This window comes from Vombatus ursinus, unplaced genomic scaffold, assembly GCF_900497805.2.
Source record: "Vombatus ursinus unplaced genomic scaffold, bare-nosed wombat genome assembly UNPS02014816.1, whole genome shotgun sequence".
In the NCBI taxonomy this organism is placed as follows: domain Eukaryota; kingdom Metazoa; phylum Chordata; class Mammalia; order Diprotodontia; family Vombatidae; genus Vombatus; species Vombatus ursinus.
The window spans coordinates 7,725,598-7,744,377 of record NW_020954594.1 but is presented as its reverse complement, the minus strand read 5'-3'; the positions used below and the strand labels follow the sequence as shown (position 1 = coordinate 7,744,377).

General features: G+C 42.6%; 1 protein-coding gene across 1 annotated transcript in view; it reads right to left on the bottom strand.

Annotated features, from left to right (window-relative positions):
• LOC114023183 (FXYD domain-containing ion transport regulator 6) overlaps positions 1-18,780 on the bottom strand; it is a 42,085-nt gene that overhangs the window by 11,291 nt on the left and 12,014 nt on the right. Inside the window, exon 2 of the mRNA XM_027835726.1 lies at positions 314-379. Within this exon, the coding sequence (XP_027691527.1) occupies positions 314-371 (58 nt within the window). The 5' untranslated portion in view covers positions 372-379. The remainder of the gene's footprint in view (positions 1-313; positions 380-18,780) is intronic.

Here is an 18,780-nt window from a genome sequence, read left to right as displayed (position 1 = left end):
TCAAGGTGGTCCATTTGGGGTTTTTGTGATTCTTTGGAAGTGTTTCCTTACAACAAATTTGCCTCTTTGTAACTCTGCATGTCGAGTTATCATAAACAAAACCCAGAGTCAGAGATCCTACCCGGGGTCTGGCCACTGAAGTTGACCAGCACTGAGTCTCATCATAGAAGCTGAACTCTATTCCCAGCCCCTGCTCAGCGGGAAGTACCCCCAGGCTGCACATGGTAGCATCTAGCTCTGCAGGCAACTCTGGGGTACACAAGGATTGCAGGTTCTTGCCTCTTCCACCCCAGTCCTGGAGGAGTCCACTTACCACTGGCGAGGACCAGAGGAACCAACAGGCTGCATAGAAAGGTCAGCACCATCTCCATGGTGGTATCTGGGGAAAGAGCAAAGAAAAGAAGCGACTTCAGACTAAAGACTACCCAGGTTGATCATCAGCAGAGCTGGAAGAAAAATAAGGCATGGTCCTGCCTTCAAGGAATTTACAGTCCAGATGGAGAGACAGAACATTCACACATGGAAAAAAAAAACACATTATATAAAGTAGCCAGGATGGGGTGGCAAGAGATCTGGGCCTGGAGTCAAGACACCTGGATTTAAATGCTACTGACCTGTAGGGTGACCACAGACAAGTCACTTCACCTCTCTTGGGTCTCAATTCCCTTAAAGTGCTGTATCACCTCCCAAGCTTTAAATAAGTCATACAGACCATAAGTGCTATGGAAGCTCAGAGGAGAGAAAGATCAGAGGGGACTGGGGGATTCAGGGAAGACTTCATGGAGGAAGTGGGCTTTGAGCTGAGCAGGATCCAGATGGAAAGAGATAAGGGAAAACAGTAGGTGAGAGGTTCTGGGGAAGAGGGAAGGGTATAAACAAAAGCAAGTAGGCAGGAATGGTTGATCAATCAGCCAATAAACAATGTTAATACCTTACTATGTTTCATGCACTAGAATACAAAAAAAGGTAAAAGATCACTCTTGCCCTGCATTCTGATGGGTGAAGCGACATGCAAACAACTATGTACAAACAAGCTACATACAGGATCAATAAGAAATAATCGCCAGAGGGAAGACACTAGAATTAAAGGATTGGGAGAGGCTTCCTATAGAAGAGGGGGTTTTGGCTGGGACTTGAAGGCAGAGATAAAGAAGGAGAATATTCCAGACATGGGAGACAGTCAGTGAAAAAGCCAGGAGTCAGGAGATGGAGTATCGTTTTCCAGGACCATTAAGGAAGTCAATGACCCAAATGGTAAAACATATTGGGGGGAATCTTGGGCCATTCAACCTTAATCACAGGAGAGATCTAGAGCTTTAAGGAACCTTAGAAATCACCTAATCTAAACACCTCCTAGTTGGGAAACTGAGGCAGTTTATGTTCTACTAGGCCAAAGTCAGAGGGAATAGAGCAGTTGCCTGCTAAGGCTGGGGGGGTGGCATGGTGAAGGAAGGAGAGGCAGATGATTTATTTTCGTAACCAAGGACTAACAGAGCACCCACAATGTAATAGGCACTTAATAAAATAATGATAGCTAATATTTATATGGTGCTTACTATTTGCCAGGCACTGGGCTAAATGCTTTGCTCATTTGAACCTCATGACAGCCCTGGGAAGTAGATGATATCTCCATTTTACAGATGAGGAAACTGAGGCAAACAAGTTAAGTGACTTGCCCAGGGTGATACAGCTAGAAAAATCTGAGGCAGGATTTGAATTCAGGTCCTTCTAACTCTAGACTCAGTATTCTATACACTGCAACATCTCACTGCCCCCTAGATGCTTGTTGATTGACCATTTTCTGATTGATTTGCATTCTCTGAGGACACTCACTGGTCAGGATTCTCATGCTTTACAATGCTATATTCACATGAAGCCACAAGGTTTGGGTTACCAACATTCATTAAGCACGTGTTATGTATAAGGCACAATGTTGGGTGCTGAGGGAAGTATAAAGATAAATAAGATACAGTCCCTGCCCTCATAGAACTTGCAATGTGCAAAACAGTTATGCTCACCACTACATCACCAATGCAGTCGCACACAATCTCTGCCCTTGGTGAGCTCGCAATCGGGTAAAGGGGCAGGTGGCATTTATACAAGAAACTCTAATTTTAGAAACAGAGCATCATACATGCATAGACAAATTAGTGCGTGCTACGTGAGATCTGTGGAAGAAAGAACACTGCTGACTGGGGAGGGAGGTGAAATCTCTGAGAAGGAGGTGACATTTGAGCTTGGGACTAAGGCATGAATAGGATTTCAGCCTTGTCTCCATTCTCTATGTCTTATAAGGGAGCAACCTATGGGACAAAGTCCTGACTATGAGGGGCAGAATCCCCAGCAAAGATGCAAAATCTCCACACTGGGACATCTTCCAAACAAGGAGGTCGTCTGATGGAAATCTACTAGAGGCATCTCGTGTTTCTGGGATGATTCAAAATTCCTATTATCTAAAAGTAGAAGAATGGCTTGGATGAACTTCAAGGGGACCTCAGCTGGGGAATCCTAGGTCACCCCACACATGATTACTAGGAGAGGGGGTGGGGGGAGAGTACTTGATAGAGAAGGAAAGGGGAGGGAAGGGAGAATACACAAAGTGGGCTTTGGGGAAAACTGCCTCGTATTCTAGACGGAGGAAGGTTGGCGGTGCCCTGTGGACCTAAATGCTCTTCCTGTCTCAAGGTCTGAGGTCCCTGGAAAAGATTAAGCCCGCTCTAGGGAGGGTGGCCAACTTCTAGAAATTCGTCTCAAGTCCTTGGTGGGTCCAAAGAAAATAGACATCCTCCAGTTCCTCTGAAAGGCACTAGGGGTCAGCATTGCTCCAGGGAATGCCTTTTACTCTAATAACTACAGAAGATTTTTGTAAATGCATTTTGAAAGACACCTGAGGCATTAACCAAGACTCGCTCCTTCATTCAATTTAGTAAGTACTTACTGAGCTGATACTGTGGGGCTTATAAGAACTCTGACCTGACTGGATCCCTATTGGATCACTACAATCCAATAAGTATTAATTAATTAAACAATTATCCTTGGCCTAAGCATTGGTGATACAAAGACAAGAGGAAAAATAGTTCCTGCTCTCAAGGAACTTACATTCTACTAAAGGAACGCATCATGTATATAGAGATGTCTATCTTTCTACTTAAGGTAATTTGAAGAAGACTATACTAACAACTAGGGAAATCAGGAAAGGTTTCTTATAAGAGCAGACAAACGACCTGAGTTTTAGAAGAAGACAGGCATCTTAAGGGGGACTCCTAAGTGGGCAGGACATCCCAGGCATGGAGAGTAATTGGTACAAAGACCGCAGAGGTGTGAGGTAGAATGCAGAATTCAGGAAATGACAATTAGGTTAGATTGTTTGGACCATGGTGTTCAAAGAATAATCTTCAATAATCCTGGAAAGACCAAAAGGTACAGCAAAATGGAGAATGCTTTGCACCAGCTACTGACGAGGTCTTCTGACTCAGAGGTGAGTAGGAAGGGCTCGCCTCTAGGAAGATGCAGTTGTTGTTGTTGTTTGGTGGGGGGGGGGGGGGGGTCCTTCATTCTCAAAGAGGACCATGACATCAGGAAGGTGAAGTCATGACTTGCAAGTGAATCAGATTTAAGTGAGGCAGGGCTGTGCAAAGTCACCAGCCTCACTCTCTCCTCCAGAGCCATCTGGGTCCAGTGGCAACATATAGATTAGGACGACTAAAGATGGCCTTGGATGCAGTGGGAGACCTTGGCCTTTTAACAGGCCTCAGGTTTAACAGCCCTCAAGTTTGTCTGAGGCTAGGTCCATACTTGTTGAATGAATGCAATGAATGAGAAAAAGTACATAGCCTAAAGAAAAAATCCAATGGGAAGACCTTTCCATCAAATAAATCTTCTATTCAAAAAGTATTCTAGTAATTCTATTCAAAAAGTAAGAAACCAGTGAGTAGTACTGAGCAAAATACATCTTACTCTGGTTTCTAAAATTAATTTTTATTAATTATTGTTTTTATATTCCTAAATTTCCTCATATATCCCTTCACATTCCCTCCAAAGAGCTAGCTCATATAACAATATTTTTTCAAGAAAAAAAGGAAATAGGGAAGAAAATAGGCAAAACCAAGCAAGACTGAAAAATATTTGAATACGTAGGCAACGTTCTACATCCATGTCATTTTGCTTTTAATTGGGCCTATGTGAATTCTTTACCACCTTGAATTTTACATTAAGATTTGACCCAGACCAGAAAATGTAAAATAGGGGAAATTGGCCCATTTTGTCAATTTTCTCCTCATTTGAGTAGGAAGCCACGAAAAAGGATAGAATGTCATATGGTTTCCTAAAGGCAGATATTTCTGTGGGCTGGGAAAACTTTCTGCCCTACACCCTACACACACACACACACACACACACACACACACACACACACACACACCCCCAATAGCTGTATTCTCAAACACAATAGCTGTATTCACAAACACACTCTCACACACACACACTCACACGCGCGCACGCACACACACACACACACCCAATAGCTGCATTCTCAAACACAATAGCTGTATTCACAAACACACACACACACAGAGGTCTGCCAGTAAAGTGCACGTACCACCACCACCACTCCACCCCCTGCACACTAGCTTCTGACCACACCCTAGACCCAGTTCATCTCCAGGCAGAGCAGCAGGCCTTGGGGCCTTCCCAGCCTGGTGTCCCTGAACTCAGGATCCAAACACAGAGGCTTCTATTCAGGTTGTCCGTCCCCACCCCCAGCTAGCAGGGAACATAGCATAGTTTCTCTTAGATGATACAAAATACCTTTGTCTGCCTCTGCCTTCCAAGAAACTGAATCTTGCCCCTACACACAACTACCATTCACACCTCATCCCTCCCCCATTTTGTCCCACATTCCTCTCCTTAAATGAGGAAACTGGGACTGGCAGAAGTCAAGGGAGACAGAAGGGGCTGCGAGTGTCTCCTTTCAGATCTATTCAGGGCAAAGCCACCTGAAGTCCTAGGAATGCCAGAAGAGACAGAGCAAACCCACTGCCCCAAGCCGGTCCTCTCCCCTCCCCAGCCCAAGGACTTCCACATCTTCCAAAGACGTTGATTTACCCAGACTCCAACATCAATACGCCAATGAAGGCCGGGGCTCAGTGCTAGGAGGGACATGAGAAACCTGGGAGGGGATGAGGAAAGAGCTTGGTCCTCCATCTTCCCTGTAGACTTCTCAAATCCTCTCTTTTGAGAAGGAAATCAATCACTGTCTTACCTTGGGTAAGTCACTCACCCTCACAAGGGGACACAGTTTAGCAGAAGGAAGGAAGGAATACTAAATGGGAGTCAGAATATCTGGGTTCAAATCTCAGCTCTACTGCTCACTACCCATGTGACCTTGGACCTCCCTCAGGGGAGGATTTCATTTTCTTATCTATAAAACAAGGAGGTTGTAGCAGATCTCTTAGGTGCTTTCTACCTCTATAGTTCAGGGCCATCTCTGGAGTATTTTTTGACCATCTTCCAAGCCGTGGTACCACCCCTCCCCACCCCACCCCCCACACCAATTACTTTGTTTTGGGGTTTGGAGGGTTTGGGACCAGACCCTTTGACTTCATTGGTATCAGGAATTTCCAGTGAGGACACTCCCTCCACCAAAATAGAACAACACATGCTCTTCGGATAGTCTTACACAAATGTCACCCAGGACACTGAGAGGTGCAGCGACTTACCCAGGGTCACACAGCCAGCATGTGTCAGAGTCAGGACACATGTTTTCTTGAATCCAAGACCAGCTCTCTATCTATGACGCCACACTGCCTTTTTATTCATATTTCGCAAATACTTATCTGTTTACATATTTTCTCCCCTGATAAAGTATAAGCTCCTCAAGGACAGGAACTGTTTTATTTTTGTCTCTGTATCCCTAACATTTGGCAGCTAGGTGGAACAGTGGATAGTATGCTGACTCTGGAGTTAGGAGGACCTGAGTTCAAATTCAACTTCAGACACTTACTATCTGTGTGACCCTGGGCAAGTCACTTAACCCTGTTTGCCTCAGTTTCCTCATCTGTAAAATGAGCTGGAGAAGGAAATGGCAAATCACTGCAGTATCTTTGCCAAGAAGACCCCAAATGGGGTCACAAAGAGTCAGATGTGTCTAATAGACAAAAAAAAATCCCCAACATTTATCACAGCACCTGACACATAGAAGATGTGTAATGAAGGCTTATTGGCTGATGACTAAGATCCTGGGGCTTCCAGTGCTGGGCAGGTATTCTAAGGTAAACGTCTTACTCTTAGACGTGGTCTTGGAGGCATCCAATCCAACCTGCCACCTAATCATAGACTTCCCTCTGTGGCACCATATCCCAGCCCATTATCTGCTGTCTGAATGCTGCAAGTGGCAATCCTCCCAAGACAGCTTGTAAGTGAGTGGCTAGCTCTCACTGGTGGAAAGTTCTTGCTCTGAGCCTAAAGGTGAAGGAAAATCCTTTGACTTGGCTGGTGGTTTTTTTGTTTGACCTGCCTAAGAGTCCCCGGTATTGCACATAGTAGGGATAGTGTTAGAGCAGACCACCCTGCAACGAAGCAGAGAAAGCAGACTGGCTTTAGTGGAATTCTGCAGAGTTCAGTTTCCCCTTTTAAGTAAAATAGAAGTAAAGAGGAAAAGGTCAAAATGAGCCAGGGGATCTTCTGAAAAAGAGAGGGCAAGGTAAGAGCAGGAGAACGTCCTCCAGAAGATAAACAGGTATTTCCCCAACTGCATCCTGAAGAGGAACTGATAAGGATTTCCTAGACCATAAAGGTACAGGAATGACTTGAGCCACTGGATTCTCTGCCCAAGGACCTGGAATGCTGATGATGATGATGAGGATGATGATGATGATGGTGGTGATGATGATGATGATGGTGATGATGATGATGATGATGGTGATGATGATGATGATGATGGTGATGATGATGATGATGCCTCATTTTGGGGGGGGGTTAGGCAATGAGGTTAAGTGACTTACCCAGGCTCACACAGCTAGTATTTAAGTGTTATGTGTCTGATGCCGGATTCGAACTCAGGTCCTCTGAATCCAGGGCTGGTGCTCTAACCACTGCACCACCTAGCTGCCCTGATGATAATGATGATGATGATGGTGGTGGTGGTGGTGATGATGATGACTACTATCATTTATAAAGCACTTTAAGGAATACAATTTAATTTTATCCTCACAACAACCCTGTGAGGTAGGTGCCATCATTTCCCCCATTTTGCAGATGAGGAAATTGAGGTAGAGAGAGGTTTCATGATTACACAGGGTCACACAGCTATTAAGAGACTGAGGCAGGATTTGCACCCAAGTCTGCTTGACTCCAAGTCCAGCACACTATCCTTTGTGCCACCTAGCTCCCTGGAATCGTAAGGACAGTCACTCCAGCCTATTATAGCAGGAACAGTGCTAGGTTTAGAGTTGGAGAACTTGAGTTCATATCCCATCTCTGCTTCTTATTTATTCCCTATGTGATGTGGGTATGGAGAGGAAACTTGGCACAGTGCTCAGAGCACTAGTCTGGGAGTCCAGAACACCTGCATTCAAATCTGGCCTCAGACATTTCCTAACTGTGTGACCCTGGGAAAGTCACTTAACCTTATTTGCCTCAGTTTCCCCATCTCTACAATAAGCTGAAGAAAAAAATGGCAAACCACTCCAGTATCTTTGCCAAGAAAACCTCAAATGGGATCACAAAGAGTCTGAAACAACTGAACAACAACAAAAACAGAAAGAAAAGCTACTACTTGATGAAATCTCAACCTGTTGTATTTTTTATAACCCACACCAGCAAGGCTATAATAGAACTCCTCACTGCTGCTGTGGAAATAATTTGGCCCTCCCCTTACAGTGTTCAGGTACCAGACTATGCCAAAACAGCATCCCTTCTTTCTCCTCCCCTCTCCCATAGCCTTCCTTTCCTATTTCCCCACATTTCGTACACTTGGCTCTCATCTTTTGCTCTCAGTCCCTCATCAACCTCACTCTTGGGGTTACCACAGATGCCAGAGAAGACAGAGACCTTGCCTTTGAGGCAGAACATACCTACTTACATACATACAAGGGTGAATGCCATAGAATCTATGTAGAACAGGGAATCTCTGGTCAGGTTCAGACTGAGCTAGATGACCTCTCTCCTATTCTAAGGCTTTAGGATTCTGTGATTCTGTCAGGGGATGAGACTAACATTCAACTGTTAGATTCACTAGGCCTTCTCTTACATGTTATCAGTCTGGCACAAGCTGTATCTAAGTTCGTGTAATAAGGAGTCATGTTATAACTGGTTTCTATTCCAAAGGAGGAGGGAATGAGAGTGGGGATGGAAAAGAAAGGAGGAGGGAAAGGAAGAAAAGAGAAAGGGAAAGGGGAGAAAAGATAAATAAGGGACGTGGAAAGAAGAAAAGTAGAGAGAAAGTGAAAAGAAAGGAAGAGAAGAATTTAGATTTTCATAGTATTTGGTAGAGGGGTCTAGACCTGTCATTTTGGTAGTGTAGGATATTCCTTCCACCAACACAGACCAGCAATTCATATGTAACATAGTTTTAGAGAGTTGTCTGAGACACTGGGAGAGACAAGATCCCAAAGAAGGTCTTCTTTCTCTTGGTGTAGTGTTAGTGCTACTTGTTTAAGGTAGGGCTCGGACTGTTTGGGCTTAGAATTGCAGAATGATTAAGCTGAAGGGGAGTTCAGAGATGCCCCGGTCTAAAATTCCTTCATTTTAGAGATTGGGTAATTAAGTGTTTGGATTTAAAATTCTTCTATTAGACTGTAAGAAGAAGTAAACCTAAACAAGAAAAGGAGCCCCAAAGAAGGTCAGTGACTTTCACTAAGAATGACTTATCGGATGTAAAAGAGTTAGGTCCAATTATAGCAACTGGAGCAATTATGTTGAAATTCTATTATCAAAAACATTTTAAGATATAATATTTTATCTTTTCCCCGATTACATGTTAAAAAAATTTTTTAACATTTTTTAAAAGTTTTAAGCTCCAAATTCTATCCCTCCCTGCCCTCCCCTTCCCTAAGTCAGTAAGCTATCAGATATAGGTTATACATGTGATCACGTAAAACATTTCCATATTAGTCATTTTTATCAAAAATGTTTATAAGTTCAAGGAACCTAAGTTAAAATCTCCTGATCTAAAGGGATATGGGGTCATAAATTGGCCTAGAGACAAATGGAGTTATTTTAGGAAAACCACCTGGAGAAAGTGAATCCTGAGTAGAATCTGAAAGGAAGTAGGTGTTCTAGCTGACAAAGTTAGGTTCAAGGTGGAGAATGAGTAGGTTACTTGGGGGTTGTGAGCACAATGGGCTGCCCAAAGCTAAGAGTATCCAGCCAGGAGGGATGGGGGCTGAAGGCCCCACATGGCAGGGTCAGCTGGGAGAGGAGTATTGGAGCCCAGGTCAGAAGTGGGACTCACTACAGGAGATAAGAAATTGTAGTGGGTTTGCAAACAAGGGGAAGAAAATGTTACGAAAACAGCGTTGGAGGAAGACAGCTTCTAATGATATTATGTAGCCCTTATGAGTGCATGAAGAAAGTTCCCAGCGTCCTCCCACTCCACTCCTCCATTTCAGAGGAAGGGGTATGCCCATGTTCTTCCTCATATGCACACAGTCTGCACACTGACTGAACAGTAACTGTGGGCTCCCAGCCCCCTGTCTCTGGTCTTCCTTCATTAGTCCTGAGTCTTATTAAGCTCCTGTTGCCTGTCTCAGTCAGCCCTCCCTCCTCTACCACCAACCCCCTCCCCATCCATGAAGGTTTAATTAAGATGCCAAAATCATCCCATGGAAAAGAGGGCCAGACTGGAGGTGGAGGGAAGGGGGTAGTCTTCCTGGTTAAATATTTACCAAATGAGCTGGGCAACACCACTGTGCCTCATAAATATTCATATGGTACCTGTCTGCCTACCCTCCTGAGAAATGATTCATATTCTCTCGCTAGAGTCTGTAAAATGAAAGGGATGAACAGATTATCTCCCCAGTAGGCCCCTTCTAGTTCTAACATCCTAAGTTAAGTCTCAAGTACTTTGCTGAGGAAGCAGTGAAGGGTTTCTTTTACAGGGTAGATTTAATTCCATGTAAGGAAAAAGTACTTACTGATAATAATCAGAGCTGTCTCGAAGTGGAAGGAGTGGCCTTGGGAGAGGACAATAACAAATAGCCGGAAGTCACATTTGTATGGTGCTTTGAGGTTTGCAAAGAGTTTTAAGCTATCCTGGAGGCCTATATAATGAATGACTTACTGAGAATGTTATAGACAGTACAGTTACCCCTTCCACATTGCTAGGGTTAGGGTTGCAGCTCCCCCAAGGCCTGGAAAATCTGTGTGAAAGTTTTTGGCTCTCCCTTTGTACCAGAGAAGAAGTCTGAATTTTTTCCCTTTTACTTTTTCTTTTATGGGGTGTTTACAGTACCTTGTAAAATTTCAGTTAAGTATTTGCTCATAGGCTATATTATACAAGACCATACATATATTTTATGCATTTCTGAGTTTCTAAACTTTTTCTATGTCATCCGCTGGCCTTTGTGTGTCATCTGTGGCTTCTGCAAAACTCCCCCAAAATTCCCATTTAATTTCTTATGTCAACCCAGGATATATAGAAACTGCAAATGGGGAAAGTTGTGATGTGGAAAATCGCAATGCGGAAGGGATAACTATATTTCTCTTCTTGGACTGTTTAGACTAGTTGCCTTCAACAGTCCCTTCCAACCCTGACATTTTGTAATCCTACATGCTCTGAAGGTTCTCTACAGCAGTTATTGCTAACTTTGTGTCACTGGCCCCTTTGGCAGTCTGATTAACTCTATGAACTCTAAGCCCCTTTTTAGAATGTTGTGAATACATGAAATAAAATACACAGGACTACAAAGGAAAGTAATTATACTAAAATAGTTAAGATTTTTTTTAAAAGTTCAAGAGCCCCTACTCTAGAGGCCAGCTTGTCCATTCCTAGCTTGTGGAGCTGAAACTAATTCTTTGTAGGTGGGGGATGGAGAGGGGGGAATCTAATCTTAAACCTTTCCAGTATTCCAAAGACTCAATGACAAGAAGTTTCTTCTTAGGTCTGGCTCAAATCTTTCCTACTTCATTGCAAGCCCATTTCTCATATGGATCTAGTCATTTAGGATATTAAGGACTATTTAAACTAGGTTCAGAGGATATGTGGTGGACCTAATATAGAAGGTTGAAATGTTAAAAGGGAGAAATATCTTGCCCATAGTGTCTGAGTAGAAGATGGAGGAGGGAGGAGAGAAGCTACATAATACTAATTCCTCTGTAGGTCTTTAAGTGTACACATGAATTCTAATGTCAGACTCTTTCTGACAGAAATTCTAGTCCTGCAGTTGTGAGAAAGTGCGCTTGGAAATCCTCATTGCAAGAATTTTTGATCAAGTTTACAAGAGATTAGACCCATAACTTCCTTTAAGCCCTGACAGCTCCCTGTCAGGTACTGCTGTATACAATCCCCATGTATGGGGTATGAGGGTAGCAAGAGAACCACTCCACCACCAATCCAAGGGTAAAGCATCCCTGGACTAGGAATGAAGATGCCTTGAAGATATCCTCTAAATAAAGTCTCATTTGTATTCAGGGTGGCAGAGCCACATTAAATCGAGAAAAGAATTATTGTCTTGTGACTGATACCCTATGAGGCCTTGGAAGAGTGAACAGGAAAGGGGCACAGGCCTTGTGCTCGGCTCTGGCATCTTGCAATCTGTAATATTAGAGCTGGAATCCTTACCTTAGTTTGGCCAAGCTTATAAATGACCTTACATTCCCTAGTCCAGGAAACACCTCACCTGCCCAACACCCTACCCCTCACCACAGGGAAGTAGTCCCAGGCAATTGATCTCATTCTGTGGGTCACTGGTAAGTTTCCTCCTCCTCCCCACAACCTGCTGCCTCTTGCTTCATACCCCTCTATTACCTTCCCTTGAAAGACGAGAAAGGAAGAATCAGGGAGACCAGGGAAAGCAGGAGGGGACCACGGAAGGGGGAGAGCTGCCATATGTTCTCCTCTCCCTAGCCAGGATCACACTTGACTCTTCTTTACACGGTGACTCTAGTGTTGAGGAGCAGAGAGAAGGTTAGCCTGAAGCTGACACAAGCAGAGCAGGACTTGGTGAAAAAAAAAATGACACCCTAAGCCAACATTTCTCCCTCTAGAGAAAAACAACCTGAGTCATCTGAGGCTCCAGTTAATTTTGTAACTTTGGAAGAACATGTCTGACTGAGGAGCTGGGCTGGAAGGAGACACTGCTCGTGTGTGCGTGTGTGTGTGTGTGTGTGTGTGTGTGTGTGTGTGTGTGTGTGTGAGAGAGAGAGAGAGAGAGAGAGAGAGAGAGAGAGAGAGAGAGAGAGAGAGAGAGAGAGATGGACAGACAGAGGCACAGAGAGCAAGAGAATTTTCCCCAACTGAATTTGAAAGGAGAGGGTCCCCAAGAGAAACAAAGGTAGGGCAGAATAAGACAAATGAAGAGAGATGGAGGGAGACAGAATGAATGATTGAGAAAGGGAGAGCTCCACAAAGAGCCAGAAACAGAGAGCAAAATACAGAGGAAGACAGAGAAATTAAAGGAAGGGATAAAAAGTAAGCTAGGAAGGTAGAAATATAAGGGCAGTGAGAAAGCCTGAGTCAGAGATACAAATCAAAAGACAGGATGAAAGACCCTGAAATGGGAAAGTCAAAGTGGGGAGAAGGGAAAGGGTTGGAGAGCTGCTATAGTGGAAAAATTCAAGTCTGACAGTTCCCCTTTCTGGTCTCTGACTGTCCCAGCACCTTCTGTCTCCTTCCTGTTTTGCTGCGCCTGTTGTTGACCTGGCAATACTCTAAAATTGAGACGAGTTGGAGGCCAGCAAAGGAACAGCACCATGGGGATGTGTAGAGTGTGGAAAAGTCAAGACAGCTGCTGTTCAGGGCAGAAAATCTCTCCCGCCTCTCCTTGGCTGCCCGACAGATCAGCTTGGTGATGATGAAAAATCTCAGCTGCAAAGCCCACTCTGCTGTTAAGTCACCCATTTTACCCCATCTACAAAAAGTCAGCATAGAGTACCATCTTCCTGCTGTGGATGATCCCCAGGAACCCTTTCCTCCAAAATGAGGGAGAAGAGAGGTGCCAAACTACAGTGGGATATGTGGTTAAGGGTCTTCGGGGGAACTCTTCCTGGTTTGATCAATGAGATGTAATACAAAGAGTGCAGGAGATTCAGTCTAGTTCTGCCTGCTACCAACCAATTGTATGACCTTGAACAAGTCACCTAAACACCCTGGATTCCAGCTTCCTCATTTTTAATATGAGGAGGTTAGGTGTCTTCAAGATTTAGCCACCAAGGACAAGGAGCTGGGCAGTCTGATATCCAGATACCAAGCCTATGAGGAGCCAACCCAAGCCAAGGCTCTGAACTCCTGCCCAAGGACAGGCTTCTTCACTGCAACAGCATTCTTCCTGCTGTCTCCCCAAACTCTTATTTTGCTTCTTGTCTTTAATAAGGAAAATCTTCTCTCTGCTGATTATCTCCAATTTACCCTGATTATATTTCATCTGTGCATAGTTGTTTGCATGTTGCTTCGCCATTAGATGAGGAGCTTGAGAACAAAGACTGTCTTTTGCATTTCTTTGGATCCCTAGTGCTTAGCACAGTGCCTGGCACTTAGTAGTTGCTTAATAAACATATATATATATATATAGACTAACTGACTTTCCCAATCCCCCTTAATGGTAGTGCTAGTGATCATTCCCAATTTAGCCTGTCTTGTACCTATATCTTATTTATACATAGTAGTTTGCGTGTTGTCTCCCCATTGGACTGTGAGTTCCTTGAGGGCAAAGGCTGGATAAATGCTTTTTGGCTTATCTAAGGAGAATGTGCTTTGGCCAGCGAAAGATAGAACAAAATCAGTGCATCTCAAAACTGGAAGGTACCTTAGAGAATGCAACTTGCTTCTGTTGGGGGATGTTATGGAGGGCACTGATGACAATTAGTCATGTAGCATTCAAATAAAGATCCCTCTATGGCATGATACGGAGGGAGGGGTGCCCTCCTCTAGACTCTCATCAGCTTATCAATATACTTTCTAGAATGTGGAGTCCAAAACTGAACACAGTGCTCCAGATGTCAGATCAGGGCATGTTTTGTTCACTTTTTCTTTACTTACTTGTATACGTAGTATATTGCCTGGTATGATGTAAATTCATTGAGAGCAGGCACTCTTTTATTTTTTTTTCCTCTTTGCATCACCACCACCCAGCACAATGCCTTTACTCCTAGAAGGTGCTTAAAGAAATGTTTGTTCAGTTGAATACAGCAGCACTCCATTGACTCACGTGGAGTTTGCAATTCATTAAAACTCCTAGATGTTGTTCATGCCATGCCTCCCTGCTCTTATTTTAATGACATTTATTTTTTTTAACCCAAATGTGGGGATTTATATTTATTTTTATTAACTTTTGTTACATGTGGCCCATCATTCTAGCCTTTTGAGATTTTTTTTGTTGGTTTTTTTTTTGTATTCTAATTCTATCATCTAAAAAGATGGTAAACAGGAGGTTGGAACCTCAAATTAGTTGGGAGATGGTAAGAAAGTACCTAGTTCCAAATTTAAGAGCAGACAACTTGCATCCCAAATGGCTGAATCAATTAGCAGATGTATTTGCTGAGTTGCTATCTGTGATCCTTGAAAAAATGGGAGAGGGGCCCAGGATGGAACACTGCCAAATGTTGCTCCACTTTTCAAAAGAGGAAAAGGCTACACAGAGGCTTCAAGTGAGCCTGATGAGTCCTGTCAACATTCTAGAACATATTGGAGGGATGGTTTGTGAGCATTTGGAAAGGGAAGCAGTAATCATTAAAAAACAGCCTGGATTCAAATTATACCAGACTAAACTCACTTTCTTTTTTTGGCCTGGCATGCTCGACTGGCAGATCAGAGGAATCCCTCAGACATAATGTGCAAGAGGTTTCAGCAAAGCATTTGACAAAATCAATCAGCAAGCATTTATTAAGTATCTAATATATGTCAGGTACAATGCTAGGCACTGGCGCTACAAAGTCACAAATGAAACAATCTCTCCCCTAAAGGTCACAAATGATATCCTTATGTTTAAGATGGAGATACATGGGCTAGATAATGGTTCTGTTAGGCAGAGTCAGAACTATGGTCCCAAAGACTAACTATAGATGGTCATTTGGAAGGAAGTCTCTAGTGTAGTGTTCCAGAGCTCCATTGTTGGTTTTGTTTTATACAATATTTTTACCAATGAAAAGAGGCATCATGCAATAGTTGAGAGAGTAATGAATGTGTAGTCAGAGGATGTCGGTTTAAATCTTGGCTCTACTGCTTACAAGCTATATAACATTGGGCAGTCACTTTTCCTCTCTGGTTCCCATCTGTAAACTAGGTTGTTTGGACTAGATTATTTTTAATAGTATTTTATTTTTATCCAATTTTATATAAAGACAATTTTTAGCATTCATTTTTACAAGAGTTTGAATTCCAAATTTTTCTCCCTTCCCTCCCTTTATAAGTTGCATTATGTGCTATCATGTAAAACATTCCCATATTGGAATAGATTATTTCTAAGATCCTTTGATAAAGAGCCCAAATACTATTACGATCCCATAACTTACATGAAGATATAGATGACTTACCTACAAAATTAGCAAATGACAAGAAACCAAGAATGATCTGCTAACATATTAAATGACAAAATCAGCATCAACACAGATCAATAGGATAGCATGGTGGGCTACATCTACCAGGATCAGATTTAATAGGCATAAACTTAAACATTTTACATTTTGGTTCAAAAATAAAATTCATATACACCATATGAGGGAAGCATAGCTAAAAAAAATTCACGTGTATAAGATCTAGGAGCTTTAGTAGGCTTCAATGTTACTAAGAGTAAACAATGGAATGTGCAGGCTGCATTCATTAGAACTACCACCATTTATTAAGAGCTTACTGTGTTGGGCAGCTAGATGGTATAGTGGATAGAGCACCGGTCCTGGATTCAGGAGGACCTGAGTTCAAATCCGACCTCACACACATAACACTTACTAGCTGTGTGACCCTGGGTAAGTCACTTAACCCCATTGCCTAGCTTAAAAAAAAAGAGCTTGCTGTGTGACAAACGTCCTTAACATAGTGAAGTGCTGGGAAGGAGATGAAATTTAGACAAGCCAAGGTCTCTCTGCCTTCACAGATCTTATAACCTAGTAGGGGATAAGATATTAACAAAGAGAGCTAAATTATATGATATTACATAATAATTACATCAAAGTAAAATAGCAAAATGCCAAAAACAGTCTGAGAGGAAAGGCCATTACTGCTGATCCAAAGGGATCACCCAGTGAATAACAGAAATATAATAACCAGAAAGAGGTAGGTACTCTGTACCCTACCCTGATGAAACCAGATCTGTTCAGCTGTGGGCACCACAATTTAGGAAGGGCATTGAAAGTATACATGTCCACAGGAGGTCAACAAGGTTGATAGATTTGGGGGCATTTAACCAAGAGAAAAAAAACTGATAGTTTTTGAAAGGCTGTTATATAAAAGAAAGATTAGGCTTGTTCTGCTTGGTTCTGATGTGCAGAACTCAGAACAGGAAGGCAGATATTTGTTCAACAAAAAGGAAAACATCTTAGGAATTAAAGCTTTTCAAAAGCAAAAGAGAGTTCTCCATCACTAAAGGCCTTCAAGAAGATGATGGATGAGTAGTTGTTAAGGATATCGTAGAAGGAATAACTGTTCAAGTATGAATGAGACTAGATGTCCTCTGAATCTCCTTTTAATTCTGAAATCTTGTGATTCTCTAATGTTCTTGAATGTTAATGATTTCTGTCCTTCTATGGTATTTCCATTCCTAATCAAGCTCTGTTTAGGGTGATTAAAATAGGAGATGATCTCATGTAATGATCTCATAGAATCCTCACAACCCTAAGAGAGTTAGGGAAGGAGGTAGCATCACCATTTAAACTACTTTCCCAAGGTCACATATCAAATGACTAGCAAAGGCGGACCCAGGTCTTTTGACTCCCAGTCTAGTACTTGACTCTTTCTAGTACCCCACCCTGCTTCTTCCATATGAGAAGCCACTCAGTTTCCACTGTCTTTTTTTCTTTCTTCCTACTAGTTCTGCCTAGGAAATCCAACCTGATCCAACAAACATTTACCAAAAGCCTGCTATGTACAAGTGGCAAATGCAACAGAGAAATCAGGGAGGATGAGGACTGAGAAGAGGCTAGCAGATTTAGTGATTGAAAATTTATTGGTTATCCTGGAGAAAGCAGTTTCAATAGAGTGGTGAGATTGGAAGGCAGTTTGCAAAGGGGTAAGAAGTAAGTGGGAAGAGAGGAAATACCACTGGAAATACAGAATACCAGGAGATACCATTGGAAATATTAGAGGGAATACAAAACACCAGGGAAAGATTTAAATATAAAAAAAAACAGGTATATGACACTTTTTCTCAGAGTTTGGCTATGAAAAGGAGGAGGCATATAGGGTGATAGCTTGAGGATATGACAGGGTCAAATAAAGATATGTTTAAAGATGGGGGAACCTTAGTTTCCTCATTTGTAAAATATGGATAATACTTGTGGTAACCACATCTCAGGGTTATGTGGCCCAAATGCTATACTGTACGTAAGCATTTTTGACCTTTAAAACACTATATAAATGTCAATTACTAGATCTATTACTCACATTCCCTGAATATAGCTTATTACTTTCTTAGCTCCATATTTTTGCTCATACCTTTCCCTATATCTGAAATGCTCTCAACATCTTCATCTGTCAAAATCTAACATTTACTCTGCACAAATGCCACTTGCCCCTGAAAAAGCCTCCTCCAATTCCTCAAGACAGATTTCATCTGTGCAATATGGTAGAGGAAAGCAGACACCTGGATATGGGTCCTAGCTCTGTCATTTACTAGCTATGGACATTAAATAAGTCACGGAACCTTTCTGAGCCTCAGGATTCTCAAAGTAAGATGGGAATGACATTTACAACAACCCTGTGAGGCAGGTAGTACAAAAGTTACTCAAAATACAACTTGCGAAAGTGCTTTGTCCAATACGAAGTATTCTGTAAGTGAAATGTGATTCTTCACAATTTTGCGAAGGGCTGTGGCAGTGAACCCATCTGACTACTGAAAACCATCTTCCTTGCTGCTTTATGGATCAAGTTGCCAATGCCTGGCCCGGCCCCTTAGAAGAGACACTTATGATGACACTCATGAGCTCATTGTGGAATCAGTCAGGATCCCACTACTCAAGGATGGGAGAAGGGCCAGGACCAAGAAAGAGGAAGGTCACTGCTCTGCGGATGCTTAGGAGCCAGAGAGCAACAGGAAGCTTGTCAGCATGCATCCTAGCAATCATTTCAGGAGGTTGATGGGAAAATCCATGACTGGAGATATTTTAATTTTTTATTTTGGTTCCCAGCAAAAAGAAACAATTACATCAAATGAAGGTTCCCTCCTATTCACTCACCCAACCACCTCCCTAGTTCATACCTCATCAGCTCTTGTTTGAACTACTGTAATATTGAGTTACAAGGGACCTTGGAGACCATTTAATCTAAACCACTCATTGTGTAGATGCAGAGACTGTGGTCCAGGAAGGTTAAACGATTTGACCCAAGGTCACACAGGCAGGAAGCATCTGAGGCAGGATTTTAATTCAGGTCCTCTGACTCCAGAACTCTTTCCCCTGGACCATGCTGACTTCAGA